At 43.2% G+C, this 27,373-nt stretch overlaps 1 protein-coding gene across 2 annotated transcripts in view; it reads left to right on the top strand.

Annotated features, from left to right (window-relative positions):
• Positions 1 to 27,373, top strand: part of LOC119650921 (disintegrin and metalloproteinase domain-containing protein 10) — a 649,135-nt gene that overhangs the window by 137,778 nt on the left and 483,984 nt on the right. For both annotated transcript variants that reach the window (XM_038054147.1, XM_038054146.1), the window contains exon 2: positions 26,031 to 26,214. In XM_038054147.1, the coding sequence (XP_037910075.1) occupies positions 26,031 to 26,214 (184 nt within the window). The remainder of the gene's footprint in view (positions 1 to 26,030; positions 26,215 to 27,373) is intronic.

Here is a 27,373-nt window from a genome sequence, read left to right on the forward strand (position 1 = left end):
AGACGAATTTTATCCACAACCGGACGGTCATGGCATCGATCATAGATTTCGTCATTGTGTAGACTACGGAATAGGTTTCTTAGTCAACCAAAAAATGGAACTTGCTGTTATCGGCTTTGAAAATATAAGCGAAAGGCTATGCATCCTGCGTTTGCGAGGCAAATTTAGAAAGATAAGCCTCACTAACGTCCACGCCCCTACAGAGGAGACTACAGAGTCGGAGAAGGGAACCTTCTACGAGGCAGTTGAGCGGACCCTCGAAGCCTGTCGCAAGCATGACATCAAAATCATACTTGGTGATTTCAACAGTCAAGTAGGGCCGCCGCCCGTATTTAGGCGATATGTTAGCTCCCATAGCTTACATAGGGATACCGATGATAACGGACTGCGGATTATTGAGTTAGCAGCATCGCACGAAATGGTTGCTGGAAATACTTGGTTTGCGCGGAAAGTGCTCCACAAACATACGTGGGCCTCTCCAGACGGGACCACTTTCAACCAAATTGACCACGTGCTGATTAAACGCCGACACCTCTCAGCCTTGATGAATGTCAAAACTTACAAGGGGGTCAATATGGACTCGCACCACTATCTCGTTGGCATGCTGCTCCGAGCTCGAATTACGACACCACCTACAATTCCCTCTGCCAATCAGGTGAGAGTTAAAACTGAAGCCATCCACAACGTAGCCCTCCGCAACACTTATAAGAGGGAAATGGGTGCCGCAATAAGAGCAGCCAACAGAGATCCTGGATATGGAGCATCAACAAATGATCTTCACAATCACCTGAAGAACGTTTCCATTGACACAACCACAGAGATACTTGGCTCCAGCCGCAAAAAAAGTCGGAACCGCTGGTTTGACGATGCATGTAAGCTAACTATGGAGCGGAAGAATCCCGCATACCGGAAAAAGGAAGCCTGGCAGAACCAACAAGTCTGTAAACTAGAAAAGTACAGGGAGCAACCGCACCAGGCGGGAAGTTTTACCAACAAGTCAGCAGGACTTGAGCCTTACAGACCTCGATGCTCATCCTGCCGAGGCAAAGAGGGAAATCTGATTTCCGACAGAATGGGCATATTGGAACGATAGGTTGAGCAATTTCATTGTTTCCGTCGCGTAGACCTTCACATAGTCTGGTTGTTCTGCTGTAACAACCACAGCTAGGTCATCAGCAAAGCTGACAATCGTAGTCTCTTCTGGGACCAAAAGTGCAAGCACTCCATTATACAATCTACACCTTGTAGCCCTCATCTGTCCTGTACCAGAGAGTTCTCTCTGAGAGGTAATTTTCCACCAAATTCACTAAATACACGGGTACATCTATGTCAGCCAATGCCCTTTTAATTCTGTTCCAGTTGCCCGAGTTGAAGGCATTTTTGACATGCAGTGCCAACACAGCACAGCAGCCGCCAGAAATCAGTGCGCCTTTTGCCATGTTTACTACTATGGTTGTTGCGTCCATCGTAGAGCGGGCACATCGAAAACCAAACTGGCGCTCCGATAAACCATTGCTAGCTTCGAAGATGGGTAGGAGTCTGTTGTAGATGACTCTCTCCACCATCTTCCCCATTGTGTTCAGCAGGCAGATAGGACGATACGATGTTGGGTTTTCAGGTGGCTTGTTTGGTTTGGGAAGCAACATCAACTTTTGCTTTTTCCACCAGACAGAAAATATTTCTTCTTTTAGGCACGCCTCGAAGATCTTGGTAAAAAGGTCGGATCTAGTATTCACTACCAAATTCGAAGCTTAGTTGGAGATGCCATCCAAACCTGGGGCCTTGTTGTCACCGATCCTACCACATATTTTCCGCAGCTCCTCCAAGTTACTGTAGGTATTATCCCCTCATTTACCTGGACAACCATTTAACTTCCCTTACTTTTGTGGTGCGGAAGCAGGGTGATAACAATCAGTTTCAAGAGGCGCGGACAGATCACCTGGAGTGCTCTTCGCAGCGTTTTCATTACCACCCTGTTGGTCGCGCTCCAAGCGTTTATATTAGCACAATTACACAATGCTTCTTTTAAGCGGCCACGCAATTGCTTATGTGCCTCCTCGCGACCATCGCCACCGGGCTTTCCTTCGAGTCTCTGGTAAAGCGTCCTTGCCAAACTTGTAATTTCGATGCTCTACCAGTGTGTGCCTACTAGGAAGCAATTGCCTTCTGATAGTAACTCCTTATGTTTCCGTCACCCATCGGGTGACTTGAGTGGCTTTTCCCTAGCCGCACCCTTCAGGGATACGTCGGGTTTGAGCGCCGCAAAAAACCTGTCCCCCCAAAAGCTTTCGCCGTCCAGCCGAGTAGACTACCCGGCATTCTGCAAGAACTATTTTTCGAGTTCGATTGGCCCTTGATTTCAGTACACATTGCCTAGCAGTTGTTGTGAATATAGTCCTCACTGCCATGTCAAGCGACTCTACTGGCTAAAGCGGCACCGACGCATGTCAGGTCCACTACAGACCGTAGGCCCTTCCCCTGAAAGTGTACAGGGCCCCAATATTTGCGATTGCCACGTTTAGCTCCGCGATTGCTTCGAAAGTCCTGGGGATTTAACGTGAGTACCTGGCGTGAAGGCTTAATCCCACGGTCCTCTTCGGACATGGAGTGATTTTGGGACTACAATCTGAGCCCCGCCATGCAAGCACAGCGGTCCTGGTTTATACTGAGTGCAGGCTCAGCACTCATACCAGTGGATGCGAGGCCTATTTAACACCTCTGCCGCAACTGAGGGGTACGGCACCCGAGTTGTACAGCGCAACTCCACGCTTGAGCTCCGAGGAGCTCTGCCCGCGATGTAGGCATAACCACAACCACCATGAAACTCCCACTAGGGGGCCAACCGCAAATAACCGGGCCGAGACCACATCCTCCAGGATTTCTCCTGGAGCATATGCTCTCAGAGGGCCATCCCGGTTCCCATGGTACCAGATAACCTCAGATGAGTTCCTTGCAGACTCAGGTCTGATCGCCCTCCTCGAGTACGTGGGCGCGATTGCTTCGAGGAGAACACGTCCTCTCGCATTAGTTGTAGTAAGGCCGCTTTATTCAAGAGTCCGCGCATTAAAATCGTCTGCTATTATCATCGGCCAACCAGAGCGCTCAGCATTTGCTCACACTCGGCAAGTGTAGCGCTGGGTGGAGCATAACAGCTGTAGAGCTGGACTTTTTTCATCTTCGCCCTGATGAAACCTTCTTCCGGATGCTCGATTATTTTCTCGAAGGCTTGATCTCCACAAGTCCATAACGCTGTTTGGCCCGTTTGTTCCTTGACAAAAATGTTACTACCGTGGTTTCGATATGGCTTACTAATTATGGCCAAATCCATGTTTTTCTTGTGGATGGTTTGCGAGAGTAGGTTCTGTGCCACCTCGCAGTGCTTGAGGTTGATTTGCATTAACCTCATCCGCGATTTGTATTAAGGGCTCTTCTGTATTCCGGGCACTTGCTATTGCCTGCAATGTGGCGATGATCCATCGCCTACATTACTTCGACTGTCATTTAGATTCAATGTGATCAAAGCCAACGCATCTAACACATCGCTCCAATGCCACCTGCTATCTACGCCGACACATAACCTAGCCTATTCTTACTCTCCCTGCTGCTAACAGTTTGAGTGCTGTCTCTCCTTGTATGCTAATATTCGCAGTTTATGTTCCCCCATAGGCTTTCCTCAGCGTTTCCACCGCTGACTTCTGTAGTCCAAAAAGTTCAAACCTCCTTCTTTCTGGTGATCTCATCGATATCTTTGTAGATTATAGTGATTTATGGCCTGCTGGCCCTTATGTCGGTTTCCTATTCTAGAGACTTTCCGATTTGGCTCAAAAATTTGTCCGCAGTTACATCCGTGAATTTCTTGAGCTGCAAAATAAGATCTCCTTTCTGGGATCGTCTAATGTGGCTGACGTTATCTCCTAAGTTGGTGAGGTGATGTCTGCCTTCACTCTTCGGAGAATGTCAGCATATGATCCTTCACCTCGTTTGGAAATGATAATCACCACCGGTCTTATGTTCCTCCGGTCTCTTCTTTTCCGGAATGCCATTTTTCTTCAGGCTTTCGCATCCCTTTTCCCGAGGTCGCATCCTTTTCCTCGGTAGCTTCAGCAGTAGTCCTCATGTGCTCCGCCTTTTTTAGAGTCGAGTTCTTTTTACTTTTCTGGGTTTGCTGGCCCGTTGAATCATTCAACTTTTCGCATAGTCTCTTCCCTGGTTTTTCCCTTTTCGTATCTTGAACTGGCATTACTTAAGTCGACTAGTTCACTTTTTCATTCGACGGTTTTCCCCTCTTTCGTCCTGGCCCTTGCCGTACTCCAAATGAATTCCTGTTATCATGGCCCTTATATTCTGGTGAATATTCCTGTGCTCCTTTATGAATTCACACAGCTGCATGAACTTTTTGCACAGGGCAGTAGCAAGGATTCTTCCTCGTTGTAGACTCCCGCTACACACTTCCCACTGGGGGTAGCGATCGCGGGGGCTTGTACCCATATGGGGAGATCTGGGAAGAATTGAGCTTCTTCTGAACAGGTCCGTCGATGGAACCAGTTTCAGTCCCTCCGGTACGCTTGTTAGATTAGATGTCACAGTAGCCACGGTTCCCACTACTGAGGCACTGCGGTCGTTGGATATCGACGACCGGGAGCCCGCTTGCCCACTCCCAAAAACCACGGGCAGACTTTTTCTTCTCACCTACCCGGACAGCGCATAAGCAAGCCTATACACGCACATTTCCCGATGCCCATAACACCCGCCAAGCGTTCCCTTATCTGCACGAAGGGTCGCACGTGATGGGTACAAACAGGGCACAAACTCTATATATATATGTATTTACAAGAGAGTCCCTGCTAGCTTTTAATCATTGGAACATCGCTCCAGAATCTCATAACGTGAATTTTGAGTTGATGGAGCATAAAGAGAGGAAGGTGCTGTCTTCTTCAAGACCTTGGGAACTATCTTACTAGGTGTAGCCTCTTGAAGGTCATTCTTAATCCTTTATTTGCTTCTAATTTATAACACTTATAGCGACGGATTTCAACCAAGACGATTTCTCCTGCATTTTAAAATTGAGCTTTCGAACGAGCATTTTCATTAATAAGTCCTGTTTCAGGAAAATCCTTTCCGCGCTGTCCTTAACTCTAAAATTCCTAGGTCAAATTTCAAACAAGCACCGCCTATTATTGCTACTGAATGAGAATTCACGTCAAATGGAATGGGGTTGAAAATTTAATTGTAAACTGAATCAATCATCCATCATCGTCCCTGATTTTTCAGCCTCTACTGGCAAATATTTTCCTCCGGCAACAACCGAACCGATCGGAAGATGTTTTTCTTTTCTATTAAACATTTTTCCTGCTGTTATCCTCAAGGTTTGCATCCCATCCACCTACTTTCCTAACGTTCGCTAATACACGATAAAATTCGAAAATTCCAACGGCAACAGTACATCGATGTCAATGAAATCAAGAAAAAAGTGGAAGCATTTATTTTCCCCATTTCCACGTTTTCCCACGAAAAATGTAGGCAAGTGGAATCAGAAAGCCCTAAAATATCGCTAGAATTTAGATAAAAAAAAAAATCGGGAAGACTCTGAGCTGTGCATCCCCCGTTATTGGGGGCTGACGACCAGCATGTTTTCCTCTTTATTTTTCTTCTTTTATTATTATTAAAGCCGAGCTCCTTTCGCGAAGCCGTTGTGCTTCCTGCGCTCCAGGCAGGAATACGCGAAAGTAATCGATATCTGATGAGATTCGTGATTTTCAATTCGGGCGTTGATGGGAAAACGATTACCGGGGGTAATCTTATTGAAATATCTGTGAGAAAGAGCGGAAACGGAAAAATACAGCATTTCGTGTATTGTGTTTGCGTTCGTTTGTAGGACACGGTCGACGGCATTGCAGAAGGATGAGCGGCCGCTGTGCCAGTGCTTTGGACGAAATCGCAATTTATGGGTGCTTTTCAGCTGAAATGAAAATCAATTTATTTAAAATAGACGAACCGGGAAATGGATGTGAATTCGTGGCATTGCTCGATAGATACGAGGAATCCTTATTCATACGGAAAATAGGAAAAATGTTTTCGCCGAGTTTCGTCGCTGCATGCGAATGGATTCTATTGTTGGAGGATCAATAGGTGCATTACCTTCCTGAACATGAAAATGGGCCATTTGTCGGAGTTCATATTTTTTAATCATTATTCCTGCCACGGCGAGGTCCTGATTTAAAAGAAAATCATTTGCATTTGGTTCGACCATAATCTGTGGACATTTAAAATTAAAACGGGGCAGAATTCCAGGATGAAAATCCCAGGAGTTATTGCGTTAATTGCCTGGCGTGCAACGAAGGGTGTAATTACATTCATTAAGGAAAAAATTAACCTCCAGCTTTTGTTCTTTACTCCGCCACTTTCCCTTCGTTCTTTTCGCTGTGAATTAAATCTGCAAGCACTCGACCGTTCATTAATTTTATCACTCGTACATATTCCGACGGCACAACGAAGCCTGGCCCTTAGTCCTGAACCTTATTAAATTCATGGTTCACACATTCATAGCATTTATCATGCTCTAATTGATTGATTAACTGTGTTCACACATGGCTGGGTAGCAGAAAGTTTCAAAAATAAAAATAAATGGAAAATAAAAAGCAAGGAAGGGGTGGAAAGGACTTATTGTGCTTGCGCTGAGCACTCAAACAGGTTAAGTAATTGAAGGGTAGGCGACCAGGTGGGAGGCACCACAATGTAATGTAATAATTGAAGCTGTTGACATGCAAAGGTCACCCACACATTTGTTTCAGTGCTTTAACGTAACAAGGGGTGAAATGCAATCCCTTCGGTTAGGTAAAAGGGTGGAATAGGTGTGGGAATGGGTGCCAAAGCTTATTCAACTTTGAAGTGAAAACGGTTTGTTGAATAAAAAGTTGGTTGGAAATGATTTGCGAGGGTGGATGGAAAGTCACGATTTTAGCAATATCGATACCTTCTCCTTGCAGTTAGCGCGCTTATAATTTTAACGCAGAGCAATTTGTCGATTATTTATGGGCCAAGGATTTCTCACTTTTCGCTCAAATTTCCTAGGAAAGTATGTGGACGCCATGCCGGAAATTTAGTCCCTTGATTTATAGAAATTTATAGAAATAACCTGCCGTAAACTCGAAATGTAGTTAATGTTATAAGAATTGTGTCCAGGCCTGTCGAGAGGGCGAGGTAGGGAGGGGAGAAGGATATCATTCCTTCCCACTGTAGCATAAAATACCGAGAGCTGAAATATGTAGGTGTTAACTAGAATGGAAATGTGAAATTATTTCGTTGATCAACCTTTCAAGAATGGCATTCCCAAGCCACCGGTGAATCCTATAAGGAACCTGATCCTGCATGTCTTATTTTAATAGAGTTCGGGAACACACTTCGGCAGCCTGTTCTCCAACCTTAGTTATCGCGGTTGGTACCAACCCAAAAAATTCCAATTCATTGTCGACTTTTGCATAGTTAGATATGATACTTACTGGGTATGGTGATATGACCCTTTAGACAACCTACAGGGCCACCATCGTGGTTGTCATTAATCCTTAACCGGTCCTTTACGATACGGGGAGTGGCGTCCCCAAGGGGCCCAAGCAAGTAGTTCTGACCCCCTAGCTGGCATTAAACCTGCAACCTGGGTAGTAGCCTTGAGAAACTTTCTCGGTAAAGAGTGAACTGCTAATGGCTGATGCGCACGGGACGTACTGGGATCGCTGATCAGTCTGTGAGTTCCGGGATAAGCTAAGCGTTGGTCAGGTCTCGCGGAACTGGGGTTCCAGTGAGAACCGCAAGCGCCAAACGGATTGTAGGTATCCCGTTGGAAAGTGAACTGGGGAGTAAGCGTAAGGGCATCTGAAGTAGACTTCACCCAGGTATTCTGTAGTGTTCAAAAGAAAATGACGAAGAGGGACAAGAGTCGACAACACGGCTTGTCGTCAGAAAACCCTCAGTCTAAAATTAAGGTGGGGCACCCCAACAAAAGGCTGGGGAGACGAATGAGGACTGAACCGTCGGCTTTGCTTATTAATCCGACGGTAAGCAAGATATTTGCGGACGTCCTCATCAAGGATCAAGAATGAAGACAACGGAGCAGACGTGGTTTCCATTCGAAAAACGAAGGGTGTTCGGATCCTCGTCGAAAATAATAATAAAGGTATGTTCTGTGAAGGGATTAAGAGGCTACTGGGAGTGGAACCTTTGCTTTCTAGCCCAGAACCCACGTCCTCCCTGGAAATCCGAGATCTCGCCCGCCTCACAAAAAAGAATGAACTAGAAGAGGTTATCAAGCGCGAATGTTTAGAGAACGTTGCGCACACTGCGAGCTCGGGGCGGTGTCCAATCTTCCCATCAGAACTGGAAAGTGGTAGAATGCGGTTAAGATGATCAGCATCCTACAGATCAATATGAACCGGAATCCAACCACTCATGAGTTGGTAGTCAGGTTCGTTGCGGAAATCAGAGCTGATCTAGTGCTCACCAGTGAACAGTACCGAAATAAGAACCCAATTTCATGGCACCCCGCCATACCAGGTACTACTGTCAACTATGGGTTCGGGATGGCAGCAATCTTAGGGTTCTTGTCCTAGAAGAGGGCTTTGTGAAAATTTGGTATTTAGGGTTAATGTTTTTCAGTGCCTAACATCGAATGAGACGATGCCGGACTTTTGACGCAGGCTTGATGCTCTGAAAGACACTATCTTCAACTCTAGGGCACCTGAATGGGGCATGCTTCACGCCGACTCTGGGGAGGAACGAATGCTCGAAATGGGGCCAAGAGCAGGACTCTTAGTTTTAAACACTGGATCGAGCCCAACGTTCCATCATTCTGGCTGTGAGGAATGATTCCCGACGTAACTTTCGCGGCTGAATTACTGCCGTTACAGCTGAGACTATTGTTAATTCAGTTATGATCTGACAACGACAGCTTGCGGAGCTTTCACGACTATGAAGGCATCTAGTCATGATAAAGCTTCTATGTTTTGGCCAATGGTAGATGTTATGTTATGGATGGCTGATGGTTGACGAAGTGAATGGGGACCGAAAAATCGGGATTCTGCGGAAACCCTGTTCATTTGAGACCAAGCAGATATTCCCTGCGCATTTCGTGCGGATTGCTGGCCGCAGCGTGGAAGCCGCCAGGGACTGCCCACTTTTCTCTATAAAAGAATTGGAAGAGGTAGTCCTGACTATCAAAAGCAAGAAGCAGCTGGGACCCGAAGGTATCCCAGCAGAAAAATTCAAACTGGTGCTCTAACATCGGCCAGATCTACTGCTCCCCGCATTCAACGCTTGCTTGGCCTAGCATTTTTCTTTGTCAACGGAAAGTGGTTAGGCTTGCGCTGATCAGCAAAGGGAAGGGCGACCATTTTGTATGCATGGCATGGCTGGGAAGTGAAGCGATAAGTGCTGCTGGAGCAAGGAGCTCCACCGTGCGTACTGTCATGCAAGTCATGAATGCTGTTCGTCGAACGGCGGCGCACAGCCGCTGTGTCCGTAAAATGGACAGACATTCTAGGCACACTAGACTATACTTTTCACGTGTCGAGCTATTTCTTACTGAATTAATAGATTATCGAAAAAACCGTTCCTTGCGAGAGACGCTAGAGATCAAAGGAGGATGGAGGTCACGTCCTACCCCTAAAACGCTTCCTACGATAGTCTGGTAAGATTCCACATGCCAGAAGAGTCGTGCATGATCGATTAAGTGGATGACGTGCGTCGCATGTTGCTGGACGCACTGTTGAACAGCTGCAAAGCAGACTCGACATATTAATGCGATTGATTAGCGGATGGATGACTGCTTATGGTGTCAGCCTTGCACTGGAAAAAAGTGAAGTAGTCGTCCTGACTAACAAGAGAATCCCGATCCTGCATTCCATATCGATCGGCGAGTCGATAATCCAGTCAAAACCAACAGTGAGTGAGGTATGAGTGCCTTGGACTGACACTCGACTCAGCGATGAGATCTGTTGAGCAAATCAAAGCATCAGTGGACAAAGCTGCAGTCAAAGTTTCGGCATTAAATCAGCTAATGGCAAATATTGGGGATCTTACGTTTAGCTGGCGACGTTTTCTAATGAGTACAACGTATATCATACCGCACTGTCTCTGAACTGGTACACTAAATGAGTGGCAAAGCTTTTGGCAAAGTGAGACAAGAGGCAGATGCACTGCCGGGATAATTAGAAACTTTAGTACGGAAGCATAGTGGGGTTAACTATTTGCTTACCCAGCTCTTAAGTTAGAATGGAGGTTTGCAGCCTCGCCTGGACAAAATTGGGAAGGTGGGATCTTCTGGTTGTGTATTTTGCAATAGGGTTACGGACGACGTTGATCACACCTTTTTTCTTGTGAAAGGTGGGGTGGAATTCGTCAACAACTTTATTTAAACAAGGGGGAACTCTTTCCAAACAGCATTGTGGTGAAGATGGTGAGAAGCGCTGACAGCGGGATCCGTGTTGCGCATTATATTCGGGTTGTTTTTGTTGCAAAGAAGATAGAGCTCGACCGATGTAGGGGCCTGATAGCAGGGTGCTCTTTGAACTAGCAGTTCCCTTCCTTTTCTCCTCCCTTGGCCAAAGGAATTCCTTGATTTGAAGGCTCTCCCAAGGCTCAGGAGCTGGCCAGAAGTAATGTGACGAATGGTTCCAGGCTAGTCCAACTGTTATTTCCACCTTTCTCTCTTCAGGGTACACGGACCGCAATTTTCGTAGCCTTTTCCGCAACAGTTTCATTAAATGCACATCCCGCAGCTGTTTGAACTATCTTAGTCCATTTTCCCCATCTTAATCAGGTGGTTAAGTTCCAAACATCTAAAATACTTTGTCGGTTTCGGCTTTTTTCGGACTTTGGAGATGAACCATCCATTTTGTATCTTACCGACTTATAACACTTTATTTGCCTATTTTGTTGACAAGTTGATTGCGGCTACCTTTCTCCCGTTAGTCTAGCCACAGTAGCCCCTATATCTCCTGATTAATCATCGTCCTTAACCTTTCTTAGAAATAGCGATAACATTTGACTGGAGCGTTTTTTCTGCCGGCTCGGTTTTCTTCGATGGCCATCCTCTGCCTTCTTTTGATCATGCTTATCTGAAGTGCTTAACTTTCCTGGATATGCCAAGCGAAACGAGATTAGTTAGTGTTGTGTGTACGTCAGTATTGTTTCGAAATTTTGTGAAATTTGGTCGCTTTATGCCTTTTTGTGGCCTTTATCTGTCACCTGGAGTCGTGTCTGAAGGGAAACCTGGCAACTCCTCACAAGTACGCTTTGTCTCTTCCGGCACTCAGTCAGCTGAATGATAAGTTTATGAGATGAAGTATCAGAAAGTTAAGGAAGAAAAGTAATATTAAATATATTCAAGATACACTTAGCAGAAATTTAAGCCCGGGTTGAGTGAGTTTGTGACAGTTTCGGACATTTCTTCTACAAGTCTTTTGTGTATTACCCGCATCTGGGTAGTAATTGTAGACTGAGAGCTCGGATGCCGTCTAATGTCCTTAACCTTATCTTTCTGCATCACTGAGTGTATGTTCATCAGATAGCGATTCTTCTTTTCCTCTAGCCTTTGTTACGTTTACTAGCGGTGTTGACTCGCCGCGAGACTTTTAAATAATCATCGAGCGAATGAACTCAAGTGGATATTCTACGAAATTGGCAAAATGCAGTGTTTTTCTTCGTCGGGGTCGGCTCATCTTGATCGATGTTTAGACCAATCTTGGCAAGCGAATTCTTGTTAGCGCGAATTACGTAACCATATTATCGAAGACGCCCCTCTCGCAATTTTTCCACGATCGGTGCAACCCCATATCGACTGCGAAGATCTTCATTTCGGATGTGTTCAAGGCGGGGTTTGACATTAGTCCAACGCAACATCTTTGTCTCCATTACCGCAAGACACCTTTCATTGCCTTTTATAGTCGGTCAACACTTCGACTCAAGGAGGGCGGATTTGAAACTTTCGTTAATCGATAAGATAGAACATTAGTTGTGGAAAGCCATAAGGTTGCGGTAATGCGTGAAGCGCGTTGTCGCTCTTTTCTATTGTGTGGCTTAGCCACTGCTATTTCCAACTTCTAATCAACTTGTCTCCAGGTATCTGGCCTGTACGCTGACCAAGTTTTCCATTTAAGATTATGTTGGGCCAGAGTACTCAGATGATGTGGCGAGGGCAGGGGTTAATGAGAGCTTGGAGCATAAACGAGATACAAAGAAAGTGATGATCCAGTTCTGGTGATACCTACCAGTTTCCGTGCAATGCCTTTAGTTCCGTACACGGAACTGAACCACGATCCAGCGCTCATCAATATTCTCCGAGTAACAGACTTGACCCCTCGGCAGAACAGCATTCGCTTAGAGTTTGGATCATCCGCTTGATTGCAGTCATGGTAGTTCACAGTGCTTTCTGGAGACCTCCCGGTTAGCATGTGTTTCGAGTGGCAACGATACGCCTGCAGTGGCTGTCACTCTACTTCAGCCCTTACTCTTGAGATATTTTAACATACTCCTGTGGAGAAACATGCCTTATGCCTCACCTCCGCCCCTGCCCAAATTTTTCAAATATTCATTAATAATATCACTAATTTTCAATGAGTTTAGTGCATTTCCTACATACGCTACTAACTAGTTGAGGTTTGCCTCTTTCCCTTAGTGGAAGGGAAAATTTGATCTCCCGTGGGTTTTTTTAAAATCCAGTCACTCAAAATTTTACTTGAGATGATACCATTCTTATGGCATTAGCATGGATTGAACCTGCTCTTCGTCCAGCTATCAGGACGTCTTTTATACATTCTTTCTCATAATTATTAGTGAGGTGGGTGGTTCTACCTAGCCATTGCAGCCTCATCCGCTGTTGGATATGATGACAAATGGGGTAAACTTTCTTTCTTTTCAGGTTTATCCCCCTTAGCGTTTCTATTACACTCCTACCATTTTCCTATTTCTCATTCCAACAATTATCACTTTTTCACTTCCCTCAAAACCCTAAAATTCATTCAAATATTTTCAAATTTTAATATAGCAGTTTTTCAATATTCCGAAAACGATCATTAACCTTTTTGTTGTTGCTTTCACGTAGCCCTGCTCATGCTGCGTGCTATTAAATACATTTCTAACGTTTGTTTTTGGTTTAAACGAAATGCATGTGAATGCAAATGGTACTAATGATTTGCCTTGTGTAATGAGGCCAACTCGAGCTCCAAACAAATTGTGGAAAAATTCAATGCAGTTGAAAGCAAGGTATGGGCTGAAAAATTAGCCGGACATTTGGTGGCCGAGAAAAGTGAACCGCGTGTCATCTGGTTCTTCTTTTGAGCTCGGAATTTTCAAACGAAAAACCTTAGAATAAAGTGAAGATTTCGATTCGAAATTTGCTTGTGTTGGTTGAGTGAGAAGTTCAAAAAATTGAACCGAAGCGTCGGATATGATATGATAAGCTAAAGCCGGTATCAGGGGAAGAACACAATTGCCTTCCATTCGGGTGTTAAACGCAGAAAATTTGAGTTTGTGGTGTGGTCACAGTCTTCTTGAATTTCGAAGAGTGCCTAAAGGGGACCATTTTTGAATGACATCTTCCGAATTTTCATTAGGATCCAGCGACAACCAGAAACAAATGAGCAAGGATTTGCGGCCTGCAGACTGAAGAATTTGCATTATTTCTACTAAAGACCTAGATTTTTACCTACTCTCCTTCATGGAGTTTAGGGGTTATAATCCTGCAGGGATCATTAAAGGTCATATTGGCATATCCTTGTGACTGTCTTCTCTGTATTCTCTAATATATTTTTGTATCTCGAGATAGCATTGCAAAGATAAAGATGAAAAATCGCCCAAATCTGGAATTTCCATCGCAAACTTTTCTCATCATCATTAGTCCTTGCCATTTTGTTATTCATCTGCAGCGCTCTACGCTTTATATTTTCTTTTCTGTCAACTTTTACATACTCCATCCGAACGTAAATGATAAATCGCAATGAAAGCAAAAGACAGTCGCAAGTAATTTTATTAAAGCTTCCATTTTTTCAGTCCACAACTACACAAAACAGGGCAAAAAACAAAGCTCTCATAAGTAAGTTTGCATTGTAAATACCAGAATGTGCCCAAGCAACCCCAATTCCTCGAACCACCCCCGCGTGGAACAGGGAAAAAACAAACAATTCCAACACACTGGCCGAAAAACACACTGTTCAACACAAATACTGATTTAGCGCCACACAAATCTCTATGTATATATATGCATGTGACTGGAAGAAAAAGGAAAATTTTTCAGAAAACATTGTTTGCAAATGTTTTCCATTTTAAATGGAAAATTATTCATGGAAGTTGGTGCCGAGGGTGCGGGAAAATTTAATTTGTAACGGGTTAGAATTAAAGGCGGACATATTGTGGCTTTATTCTTTACTGGAGGTTGTACCGACTTTTGTATGTGGTTTGTTTCACAATGCCATTGTTGTCGGGGAGATTTCATGTGAAAATGAAGTAGATTTTATGCTGGTCATAAAATTTTTATGGAAAATAGAGAAAATTTCGCCTCATTCTGTTTATAAATTCATAAAACAAACAACTTGATTAGGTTTATTGGCTGGAGTTCTCCCCTGGAACTGTCGCTATCTTCCAGGATAATTCACAATAAATTTCTCCATCTCCGTTGAAAACTACCCATTGGGAAACGTACAAATATGAAGTTGCCGTCAGCTGCATGCGGGCATGCTAGGATGGGGTCGTCAAAATACCCTTTCCAGTTGTGAGCACAAAACTCAATTATATTCATCTCCAGCTGGGAAACAGGCCAACGGCGGCATTCTGGTGGAGAAGCTCACTGGGAAGTAATAAGGACATGAATGTCACATCCACATATCCCCCGCCTCTCCACTCGGTCTTAGCTCCATGTGTACATGGCGAAGCTCCTGTTTTTGTCATCTTCCTTAAGGACAGCATTTCACTAACATCCGTTAATACGACATAGCTATCAACTATCCTTGCATATGTCGCGACGCCAGCAACTGTTTGTTCCTAGTTTGCAGAGTTGCAGAGGGCACCAGGAGCACCTTTCACAGCTCAACGAGGAGTAGCAGTTCACTAGCGCAATTTCCAGATATGACTATTTTTCTCACAGTGTATATCCTAGCCTGTTCCACTTTCCTTACACACGATAAGTAGTGCCAGTTAGTTCGGCAACTATGTAAGTGGCTTCATTCAGGACCTGAATGAAATCGGGGACAGGAAAACGAGTTGGAATGAACGGAAATTCCGTTCGTAGAGCGTGAAAAAATTTCGTTATCCTTTGGAGTAATGGTGTTAATTTCGCAGGATTTACCCATTACATTCAGATCCTGTGCTAGCATACAAAGGGACCGATGAATAACGTAGCGAAAATGGATAGAGGATAGTCTGGGTGGGATTTGGAAAAATTTGTATATCCTGGAATAGGAGTCTTTTTTTGTTAATTATTGAAATGAAATTCAAATGACACGTAGGGAAAATTAAATTTAAAGTGGATCCAGTTTGGATTAGTTGGCGTTAATTGACACTGCTAGTGTTGGCGGTGATACCAGAGTAGCAGCAAATTGAATTATGAACGGAGTAGAGCGTGTTGTTTGAAGGTTTTTCCCGCATCTATTAGCACTTTTCCTGGAATGAATAAATTATAATTTGGTCAGCTTTTTGAGCATGGTTAGGACGTGCAACTTTAATTAAAGGATGTTTATTGGATCATAAATTGATGTATGGGGACTTTTACGTGTTTATGCTTTCAGCGTGGTATTCAATGGCTAATAATAATTGGCAATGACAGTTTTCTGTTACCGACAATTTAATAAACGGAATTTCAGGTTGTGGTTGCCTCGGGTACTGCAATGAAATATCTGGTATACTATCAGGAGTTTGGTGAAACAAGAGTGAACGCCGAAAATAAGGTGTTGGCAAAACTCATTTAAAGTCATTCAATTGTCAAGAAACTGCTGAACTACAAACTTCACAAACAATACTAGATCAATTCCTGGTAAAAGCAAATTGAAATTGTTTCTCTGCTGAGTGAATATTGAAAAAGTTGTTGTTTTTCAAAGGGTACGGTGGCTTGTTTAATCTCACCGGATCTTGGAATTTCTTTCTGACAGAAAATAGGTTTAAATTTGCTCAAATGTAGACAAAGAATGGAAGATGAGTAGGTGATCTATGTAATATAACAAAAGTGATATCACCTTAAAGTGTAATATAACATTACCATCACCAAGTGCAATACACATTACCAAACATTACAACATCACCGCATTACCTAATATCACTCCATTACCAAACATCACCGCATTACAAAGGCGATGGTCATATTACTTCTATGGTAGGTAATGTTTTGTAATGTGATATGACATCTCCAAACATCACTTTACATTACAGCTCTTTGAAGTACAACTAGCGGCGTCATTTGTCGGGTGTCGAGCCGATACTGATGCTGCAAGTGGTATTTATTGTTGTTATGATTATCTGTCCTTTTGACTAGTTTTGTGTTGACTTCGGACTGATTTGACGTTAGCTTTTGGATGACTTTGGACTGGATTTGGACTAGAATATAATTTCGTGTGCATGTGAATACGGGGATGCAGTTTTTAAATAATTGATTCGTAATGTTACGGCTTTGAATGAAGGCCGGCTGTTGGTTGGTTTCCTAGTACAAGTAGTACCGCCGAGACTATCGAGTACCGATGCCGCCTATCGGTTGCGAATTTGTTCTGTCGGCTGACTTTGGTAAGAATAGATGATTTTGATTTTGAGCGTGTTAGACAAACTTTTAAATATGCCAAGCAAAGATAACTTCTAAGTGACATAATCATATTGGATTTTCCCTTTTTTTCTTCTCTTGCATGAAAGGTTCATTTATTCTTCATTGGCACCAATTTGGCGCTATCGTTCACTTTACGCAAGTGAACGCTATCGTTCACTTTACGCATTGAGACTTTGCTTCAGTATCACTATCATCACAAGTGATAAGGTTGCAGTAGCGGAGACAGGCACAAAGACGCACACAGCACACCCATGACGACCGGTATTCGAACTCGAAACAACGAGATTGGGAATTACTTGTAATATGTTAATAATTGAGATCAATCCTATCTTGTGGTCGTGTTTTCCCTACTAAAAACCTTATCTGTTTTTTTCTGTCAGCTCCAGTTTTACCGTTTTTTAACTACGCCCCATTCTAGTTCTTGGAATTTCTCTTAGATCGCGGCTATTGTGACCATTTTGCGATTCAACTCGCCTCGGACCTTAACATCTCGTTTCCGAGATTATGGGGTCTGAAGTCTATGATGAGGGCGTCTTCCACCCTTTTTTTTCCATGAGTCTTGGCCATTGCATGGTCTCCCTGCAGAGTTATTTATCGCAACACCTGCAGTTACTGCAGATCTGCTACTTCCACTACTACGGAAATCTTGGACTTTCACCAGAGAGTGGAAGAAGGGGATGATCATTAAGATTCCAATTAGAAGGGTTCTTGCGTGCTCCCTACCGTTGTAATGATAATAGTTGAAATAATCCTGGAACGCATTAAAGAATACCTCGAAAACTTGATCGACAAGGACCAGGCTGGTTTTCGCTCTAGATCTTCTTACATTGACCACATCAACATCCTGCGGATCATCTTAGAGCAGTTCGTGGAGTTCAGATCGTCGTTTCACCTACTCTTCATCAATCTCGAGAAAGCTTTCGATAGCCAGAACAGAGAGTATATCTGGTGTGCTCTACACAGGAGAGGCATTTTGGAGAAACCAGTAGCCGCTTTGTCTGGAAGACTTAAAGGAATTCAATGGATGATGACAGCTTTCCTTAAATGGCTCTGGGTTTGGAAAGTGAGGCAAGTAGGGTTAGACTGAACAAACCACCACCAACAAAGCTGAGATTCTCAGACCGACAGGTCATCGCACTCTCTCTATTTGCATTAGATGTCGATCAATTTGTATATCCAGGAAACGTGTTTCTGCTTACGGTGGCACTGAACTGAATGTTACCCAACGCATGACCAGTGCTAGATCCGCTTTCACTCCCCTATTTGAAATCTGGAAATGGAATCATCTCAACACTAAGATCAAATTGAAACTCTTCATTGCTAGTGTTCTCACTGTGTTGTTATATGGGAGTGGCACATGGAATGCGACCCTCACTGTTACTCAAAAACTCCAAGCCTCCGTCACCTGTCTGCGTTATATCATCGGAATACGCTTCCCTGAAATTATTGCAAACGAAGAACTTGGTTGACGCACAGGCCTGTCATCGGTACACAATCTGATGCGAAGGCACCAGTGGCAGTGGATAGATCACACATTAAGGAGGGGCGACAATTTCATTGTGCCATGCCGTGGCATCCACTGTCCCAAAATGGCCGACGAGTGGGGAGCCCTAAGGAGACTTGGAGGGTAACAGTCGAGGAGGAGTGCGGGAATCTCAGGAAGTCGTGAGGGAAACTGAAGTGCATTTCAGGTAACCGCGAACGATGATGCGTAGGTGTAGTTGATACGTTATATTCCACTAAATTGTAAATGGCAACCTTATGTATATACATTGCGGATTCTAAACGCTAGCTGCATAAATAGGAAAGCAACACTCCGAATCGATAATAAGACCTGTGCTATGATATGGATGTGACCCTAATATAAACTCGCGAAAAACAAGTGAATACTTTCGAGAGGGGAATAAAAGGAGCAAACGAGAGGACAACTAGATGTAACCATGAGTTCCAATGGGTTCGCCACGTTGAATGTATATATGATATTTAGATAAAGATAAAAGGGTATTTAAAGGAAGAACAGAAGGACGAAGACCGGTGGGAAACCCCCGCAAACTCTGAGCAGATACTGCTGACGACAACAGCGGTTCACTGCTCAAATTTCGAAACTGGAGGACGCGGCTGATGGATGGAGATCGCTGGAAGACATCGCGAAGACTAAGGCCATATGATCCATATCCCCGCTTGCTCACCATGAAATATTAATTCCCGAGGGTCTGGTTTACACCAGCGCGTTTATGTCACACGTTTTATTGTCCCTCCGGGCTCGTTCCACTTCATGAAGTCTTTTTCTGAATCGTGAATATGACATCAACATTTGTTCGGGTTTAATGGATTCGAAGCCTACGTTGAGGGCGTTTTACACAATTGTCCTGTCCGCCATGAACCGCAGGAAATGAAACATAGTATGCTCGCAATGGGAGCAGTCGGGAGACTCGTTTTATGCCAAATGATGCAAACACTTCCTCTGACCACAGGAAGTGTATACGGGGGTAATTCAACTTCCCGTACTTTCGCTCGACATGAAATCAGTGTATGAACCCGGCAACCCCTTTCCTACAGTATCTAAAAGATAGAAAGAATATGAAGGAGTCACGCCGGGTTTTGGGGTTTCAGTAGCAGATTCAACTTTTGCCTTTCCTACTGCGATCAGGATACTCTTTTCTCTATCTATGATTCAAATGTGTTTAATGACTGTTCGGGCCTGGTTTTAACCTCGAATTTAAAAGCATCCAATCCTGGAGTCTTACTATCAACAATACGCCCACAAATCTCCTCTAGATCCTCCTGGGTAGCCTCAGCGGGCACGTCATATAAGGTGAATTTGGGTCTCATATCCTCTTCATTACAACCATGTATGGTCTTCTCAACGCTACCTTTACGATCCTGGGAGGGGAAGGCAGAATTTATTGTCTGGTATAGTGTGCGTCCACGTGGTTGCGAGTATATGGCATTGTATAACTGTTTATAGCTTACCACATGGGATGGGAAAGCGCACACAAGGAAACCATCTAAGAGTCATCGATGCACCGACACTCCAATACATTAACCACATGGATCACGGGCCAATGAGTTACCTCGTTCCTACCACAGAGATAAATTTGCCGCGGGAGTTGCTTCGGGTAACACGATGGATCAGTACTGCTAGATATCGAATCTGAGGGGGCACCCAACCGGTTATTTCTCAGCCCTAATTATATGATATAAAGGATATTTCGCATCCTTTGACAAAAGTCAAGTGGGCACCTAAAGTCATCCAAAACCCTTTGTACTCTTTATGTTGGCCTGAACGCAAGATGCTGGTGCTTTTCTAAAAAAGTAATTGGAGATAGGTAGGTTAGGTAGGCTAGACAACCGATATTATTAAAAGCAAGCGTTTATTTGGAATAAAACCGAGCTTCTGGTTTCCTACTTGTTCCATTCCGGAAGAGTTCTATTTTCTGAATATTTGTATCACTTTTAGATTCAGAAAAGGTAATAGGGTAAGAGGTGAATCCTCCTCTATATAATGTGTTGAATTTCTATTCAGCTCAAGTTGAGTAACTTTAATTGAATTTGCAATATCCCCATCAGCACAGCCGAGAATAATATATTCTGTTTGATAATTTGATATTCAACTAATGTCTTCTTCTTGACCCAAGAGATTTACTATTCAATATGCTCGGAATCGATATGTGTACCCATCAAATAACGTACACCTCCGCATGTAAGCCTAGATTATTTACACATCGTATTTGGTCAAGACATCTTATCTAAGATACATCATATTCTCCCATAAATAATTGAATGGTCTTCCTACATTGTGTTGCTAATCAATCAAATAATCAGTTTGCCATGTTTAAATATTACATATTCCTTACATCACAGACAACCCATTACCCTTCGGTCAATTATTACTAGATCCTGGGTAAGTAAATAAAGATTTGGTATGGCCTCATTTGAGTCCTGATCCCTGAAATCTACGTACTTGCCTTGGGATTCGTGTCTGGAATTTGGGATAATATTTTATACACAAACGTACACGTATGACATCCATTAGTAATAATGAAGTTATCTTAATATCGGTATAAAAGGGTCACAAATGACGAAATGGATCCTGTAATGCAGAAATGTAGGATCCTACTTGCTATATATGTTGTACATGTAGATATGTGAGCAACCGTGGGTATATTAGGCTTGTGAATATCTACGTAATTTGAAGCTTCAGATACGATGGATGTACCCGTTGCAAGGATATTAGAGAGTTATACGGGTATATTATGCGTTCGCTTAATATAAGCAAAGGAACACGATACATGGATTGAAATTATGTGTTCCTCGTTTGAATCTGGTGTCCATAATACACCTATTAGGGTCAATGTTCATTTCTTAATGAATAGTGTCGCATTAAGTGTTATCTATCATGTTGCAGTTGGTAATCGAATCTTTAAAGTATTTCAACACCTTAACACCTTTGATAGACAAAATCATTGCTGTAAAGGGGACTCAAATGAGGTCTTTGATGTGTTTGTTCCAAAAGATGTGACACCTCCTAATTAAGCACATATATTATTATAGATATTCTTTAAATTTCAATCCTGTAGCTACCTTCCTTCAGTTTGCCGATACACGTACTCCTCTTTTTGGGTTTAACACCCAAAGTTCAAAAATCAAAAGAGGGATGAAGACGGCTACGGTACGAAACCGTAGCTGTCTTCGGGTCTTCGGGTGTTAAACCCAAAAAGAGGAGTCCATAAACCATAAAGAGTGGGGGTAAGTTGCTCTTCATTTAGTCGGGGCCGACATCAAGTGGATGTGCACCTAGGACTCCTCAATCCCTAAACAAAAATTGTCTAGCTCTGGCCAAGCTTTGGTCCGAACTGTGGGCGTGGTGTTTTGCGAATTATAAAAGTGAGTGTATAAAACCACTTACACTGCCCCCAGAGGTGAGGTAGCGTCTGATGAGTTGACCCTGCCCTGATACGGAACGGTAGTCATCTTCGTCCCTCTTTTGGTCTGCCCAAGTTCTGATTTCCAGCGGTCCCTAGGATTATCATCTGAGATCCTATTCTATCGTCGTTAGTTGCGGTTTTTAGTAAGGCCATGATAGACTCCTTATAATATATTTGAATCGTCTCTACACGCACAGAATCCCCTCATCTTATAGATTGCCTTCAAAATGAATTCACAGTCGCGGGTGGTGGGAAAGCGGTAGCCCCCTCTGCAGTAAACTAACAAATCGTGTTACTATTCATGATACGGCAATGACCCTTTTTGAGGTTTGTAAATTTTGGAGGGGCATCGCCGTCGAAAGTTTCAGTGAAGCCAGATAGGAGTGACCTCCTTCTTTGTCCTGCAATTCTTCTTTATCACCTTCCTTGTGAGGGATCTCATTGGCAAATAAAATGTTCCCAAGATAATATCAAAATAACCCTCTCCTGCGACAGCAAAGTTTTGACGGGAGGTGATGCTCTAATGCTTTTCCTTCCATATCCTAAATTCTTGCTCCTTGCCAACATGTTGTAAGCTCCTGGTCCCTCCCTTCCAGGTTGAAAATTCAACTTTTACTAATTGCTTATGTCAGAAGCTGAGGAAAGTGGGAGGTTACAACATTTTGGCTCGTGATATCGTTGGGAATTGATTTTAGTGCGATTTTAACTATGGGATACAGATATTTCACATTTATTTTATCTAGTGACCTTTCGTGATGATTTCCTAGTTATCTACTGTTGTATATGATAAACATATCCTGCGGCATATTGGCATATTCTACCCGATGGTTATTCCAATTAACTTTAGGTCATCTCATTTTAAATTTTTGTTTATTTTTAATTGATGATCGATATAAGGTTGTCTGCCTGCAGGTCACACCAAGCATCATCCCGCTCTCTTATTACTCTAGGTGCCTCCTGCTACGCGTTCCTTCGCCACTAAAACAACTATTCGTGTCGAGGATAGATTACTTAGCACTTCTAATGATATTCTGGCCTACATTAGAAGCAAAGCCATCTTTACTCTGTCGCTTCTCACGTGTAGGAAACTGACGAAGGTTTGTTCCCCCGACCGTGTGATAGCTTCCATCAAAATGACATAACCCCACCGTTTCGACGCCATCGCCCAATCTTTCTTCTGGACACAAAGAGTCTTTATTAAGCCTTATCAGAGGACCCAGTTTCGAGAAAATTTTCATTTTCATTCATTCATTTTCAAATTTTCATAATTAAAGACTTTTTGTTAGGAGTCTAAGGACCACGCTGCAGACTTTCAAGCTGCCTTAGCATTTCAACATCACGTCATCTATAATATATTATTAAACCTGATTGGATGATAGGCTTTCATATTTCGAACTTCTCGGAGGTTATTCTGTCTTCCGGCCTGATAGAGACTGCGCTGTACTTGGCAAGTCAACCGGCGAAGGGTCTCTGATAGCTGTTAAGTCCCCTGTCTGTGCCGAACGCATTTTTTCCTCCTCCCCCTCTACTTACGATTATGTCACCGTACTAGTCTTTCCGCCAAATGTATGTCCCCCTTCTCTGTATGTAACTTTCTTCGAGAGATTATCAACAGTTTAAGCCGTTTTGCTTCTTTTTCTTCCGCGGCGAATTTATCCTTTCTATGCTCTCTTGGCCTACTACTCCCGGCTTTTCTTCCCTTCCCAATAACTCCACCCCTCCTTCGCTTTCTTTATTCACTTCCATGAACACCATTGACGCCGTCCAATTTAACCTTTCCAGAAATCGCACTCTTGCTCTTGTTGTCTCTCAGCTCCCTGTGCTTCGCCCGTCCCAATCCCCATTGCTACTTACACCCATCATCCTGCTTTAGAGTTTGATGCTCACATCACTCGACTTCACTTTCCTATAGTCTGCTAAGTTTAACTTTCGTAAGGAAACCTTCGAAGGTCTGAACTTAGCCATGGCGGCAATCAATTGGGTATCCCTTCTGTCTCCATCAACGTCTGACCAAGCATCTTCTATATAATTTTATCAAATCTTAAGCCTTCTTAAGTCTCCTCCTCTGTTTAAGTCCCTGTGCTCTTACCCTCTCTGGTTCACCACTGAAACACACAAAAAGACTTCGTTAAAAACTCGCTGCTAGGAAGAAGTTCCTCCCCTCTGGAACCCATGTTGATTTCCTCGGCCGAATTCTTAATACTTAAGTCCGGGAAGAAATATTTGGCTAGTGATGAGGACTCTTTAAAGTGTGGAAATCTCAAACCATTCTGGCCCCATATTCGCAGTCTACCAGTTATTTCCACCTCCCATTAAAATCTCTGGCCCTCCTGCAAACTTACCCCAACTGTCTTGTGACTTACGCTGTCGCTACTTTTCCTCAGTCTATAAGGGACTATCGCGCCAAATGTCAGAATTCAGGAGGCAGGAAGTGCATACTATCTACACTGACTTTACTAAAGATTACGGCACTGTAAAGCACAAGAAACTTCTATCCAAATTCTCCTCTCTCAGGATTCCCATATCAACCCCCCCCCCCCCCCCCAACCGGTCCTATCGCGTTTCTTTTGATGGATGCACATTCCGTTGCTACTCCTCCTCTTCTGGCGTCCCACGGGAATCTATTCTGGGCCCTTTATTATTTTTATTTTTTGTCAGCGACCTTCCCCCTTCCTTACTTGTCCCTATTTGCTCTATGCGACGATCTCAAACTGTTTTCTGTTATATCATCGTCTCCAATCAAATCTAGACACTTGGGTTGAGTGCTAATGGTTTTGCGCTAAACGTCAGAAAGTTTTACTCTATGAGCAATTCGGACAAATCTTTCAACAACAAACCTTTCCCACTCTCTTGACGGATGTTTCTTATTATTTTATCTGGATTTATTTCACATTTTCCAAGCTTTCCTTGAGTCCAATGGACTACTCCGCCTCTAACGACACCACCTGCCGTCCTCCATCTTATATTACACACAAGATAGATATTTTCAACGTGTCCTTCGCGGAGCGCTCACCCTGATTCCTAGACTTGTCGAAGTTCTAATGCTTGGTCCCTTAAATTTCTCTTCTTTCAGTAGTTTTAAGCACACGTTAAGGTTCTTGCTTTCTTCTCATTCAGAGGGTAACTAGAGTTCACTCTTTTTATTGTCCGTTGATAATAAATAAATAAATAAAATTAGGAATTAGAGTCAGTGATTTTTCTAGATTATAGCTATAAAATTTTAACTTTAGCTGCCTTTACTTCTCCATCAGACATGCTACTTATAAGTAGTATGTGGTGTTAGACTACCTACCTATGGAAAGAAAAAGGAGGTTTCCTTTGTTGGTGAAAATTATCTTTATAAAACAAAAACCGTATTTCGGGAATCAGTTTTTCCTTAGTGTTTTGCCATCCTTCAGAAGGGACAATAAAGGAAACCCCCTTTCTTTTTTTCAAGTAAAAACCTGGCTTCCTCCAAAAATGCTTAAACCGATACCTATTCGTGTTTGGTTTTTCTTTAAAAAAAATACTAGCATTTCCAGGTCTGCTTTAGAATTATTGAGCTGATAATCTTGAAAGGATATATTCCTTCTGTTACTCTTTTTACGTGACTATAATTACTGATGGTTTATTGTTTGAGGATTGTTGGGTCCTAAGCCCACATCCACTTGATCCCGGAGAACGGATCAATTGGAGAGCAACTCGCCCCACTTTTTTTAGTCCACGGGAGCTTCGTTCTGAGCTTAGTGACCAAAGTTCAAAAATCATGGACGAGGACGGCTTATAATTTCGCCTAGGGCAAAGGCAACTCATTAGACGCTGACTGAGAGCAGCACGACCCAAGCGGTTCGCAGCTCAATCTCGAAACAAAAAAATTAGTTCTGACAAAGGTTTGGTCGAACTATGGCGGATTTACGTTGGTTATAATTCGCAGCCATGTTGTGTCATGCAAATCTAAAAAATTATATCGTTAACATCTGCGAACCATTTCGGTTACGCCGCTCCCAGGGCAGAGGTGAGGAAGCGTACCTCTATCTAAACTATAATATGGCGGCAGCTGGGGAACCCCTGTAAACCCATTTTCGCTCCGTGTCTATAAGTGGACCAAACCATTTATCCAATAGTGCCTGAACTGGTAGTTTAATAATCTGGTTTGCATTCTTTGTAGTTTTGCTGAAATGCCAGGGAATGGAATGGACACTGAACTTACGTCAAGAAAAGGTTCAACTATCTCCTCAGCATTAGTTGCCTAAATCTAGACCATTTTAAAACCACTACAAAAACTACTAAACAATTTACTTAAACTTTTTTTCCATCTATTTTATTTCCAGGATCACTGAAGAGCCTGAATCCTTACATAAAACATTGGGAGCCTGCACATTTCGATCGTGGTGTGTTAGAAGACGCTCATCAAGTTCATATCAATCAACAAGGACGTCGTCGCAAACGAGATACTGGCGGGAAGGATTACGGTCCAGCAAATACTATCAAATTGAACTTTTTTGCTCATGATAGGTAAGTTTTAATCTTACTAAATTTAAAGAGTGTATCTGCGAGTTCTAGGTATTAAAATGTGTGACTAGAGAGGTGGGTTCCGCTTAACCATGGGGGTTTAATAAAGTGGGATGTGTATTGTGAGCAGGCGTAGCTCAGGATTCTTCGGTTTATATATTACACTTTGCATGATTTTGGAGTTCTGGCATGCACTAGGAGAGCGACCGAACAACTCAAGCGTGGAGGGTACTTTAAACGAGATCGCCAGTGACAGTGAAAAGTGTAAGACCCGCCTATCGGATAGTTGCTCTATATTTCGCACAGGAAATGGTTATTTGGACAAAGATGCAAATAACTAACATAAAATATCAACGATCATTTAGAGTAAAATTTTGCAAGGTGGCATATGTTATACTTTAAAATTGATTGGGATAATGAGCCCATCATCATATTCATTAGCAAACGACCATGTCTTGTGGAATACTCCAATTCGATGTGTGACCTCTAGGATGTAGTCCTTCTATGCGATTCGATTTTTCCATCATGTATTTCAAAATCCCCTTGCTGGCATCTTCAAAGTGTCCCTGTCTTTCTTACTGGTTGATTATCTTGTGTTTTGGAATACTGTTCTACGTACTGTCTCCATGATATTTGGCCATCCCATTGTCGCTTTTGCAATCTAACGATAACTAAGGTAACTAAGGTAGGCTTGTGCTTTGTGTATTTCGATAGTGTAGGGCCCCCTGCTCGAAGGTGTTGATTATTTCCTGTGTCGCCTGCATCCAGTAGCTTTTGTAATGGTTTTATAGTAGAGATAGGTGGGGTAATGTATTTTTTTTTTTTTTTTGTGCGTACACGGAGGTGGAAAATCTTAGAAAGACACGTCCGCCGCCCGAACGGCGGAACAACAGCGGGCGCGTGTGGGATTCACACCCACTAAAAACCACCCCCGGTCTCTCCAGCCTCAGCCCCGCGGGACCACCATTGAGGTATTACTTCGCGGGGTAGGTTTGCTCTTAGGCACTCATCCTTCTCCTATTTGCAGCCTTCCTCCTTCTTTGTTCTTTCAGCAACTCCTCCTGCATTTGGATGATTGCGGAGCTAACCGCAAGCCACTTCTCCTCGGACTCCAGCGCCTCAGTAACCAAGCTCTCCGGGGTCCCGCTCCTGCCCAGCACCT

This window comes from Hermetia illucens, chromosome 3 (assembly GCF_905115235.1).
Source record: "Hermetia illucens chromosome 3, iHerIll2.2.curated.20191125, whole genome shotgun sequence".
Taxonomy (NCBI): Eukaryota; Metazoa; Arthropoda; class Insecta; order Diptera; family Stratiomyidae; genus Hermetia; species Hermetia illucens.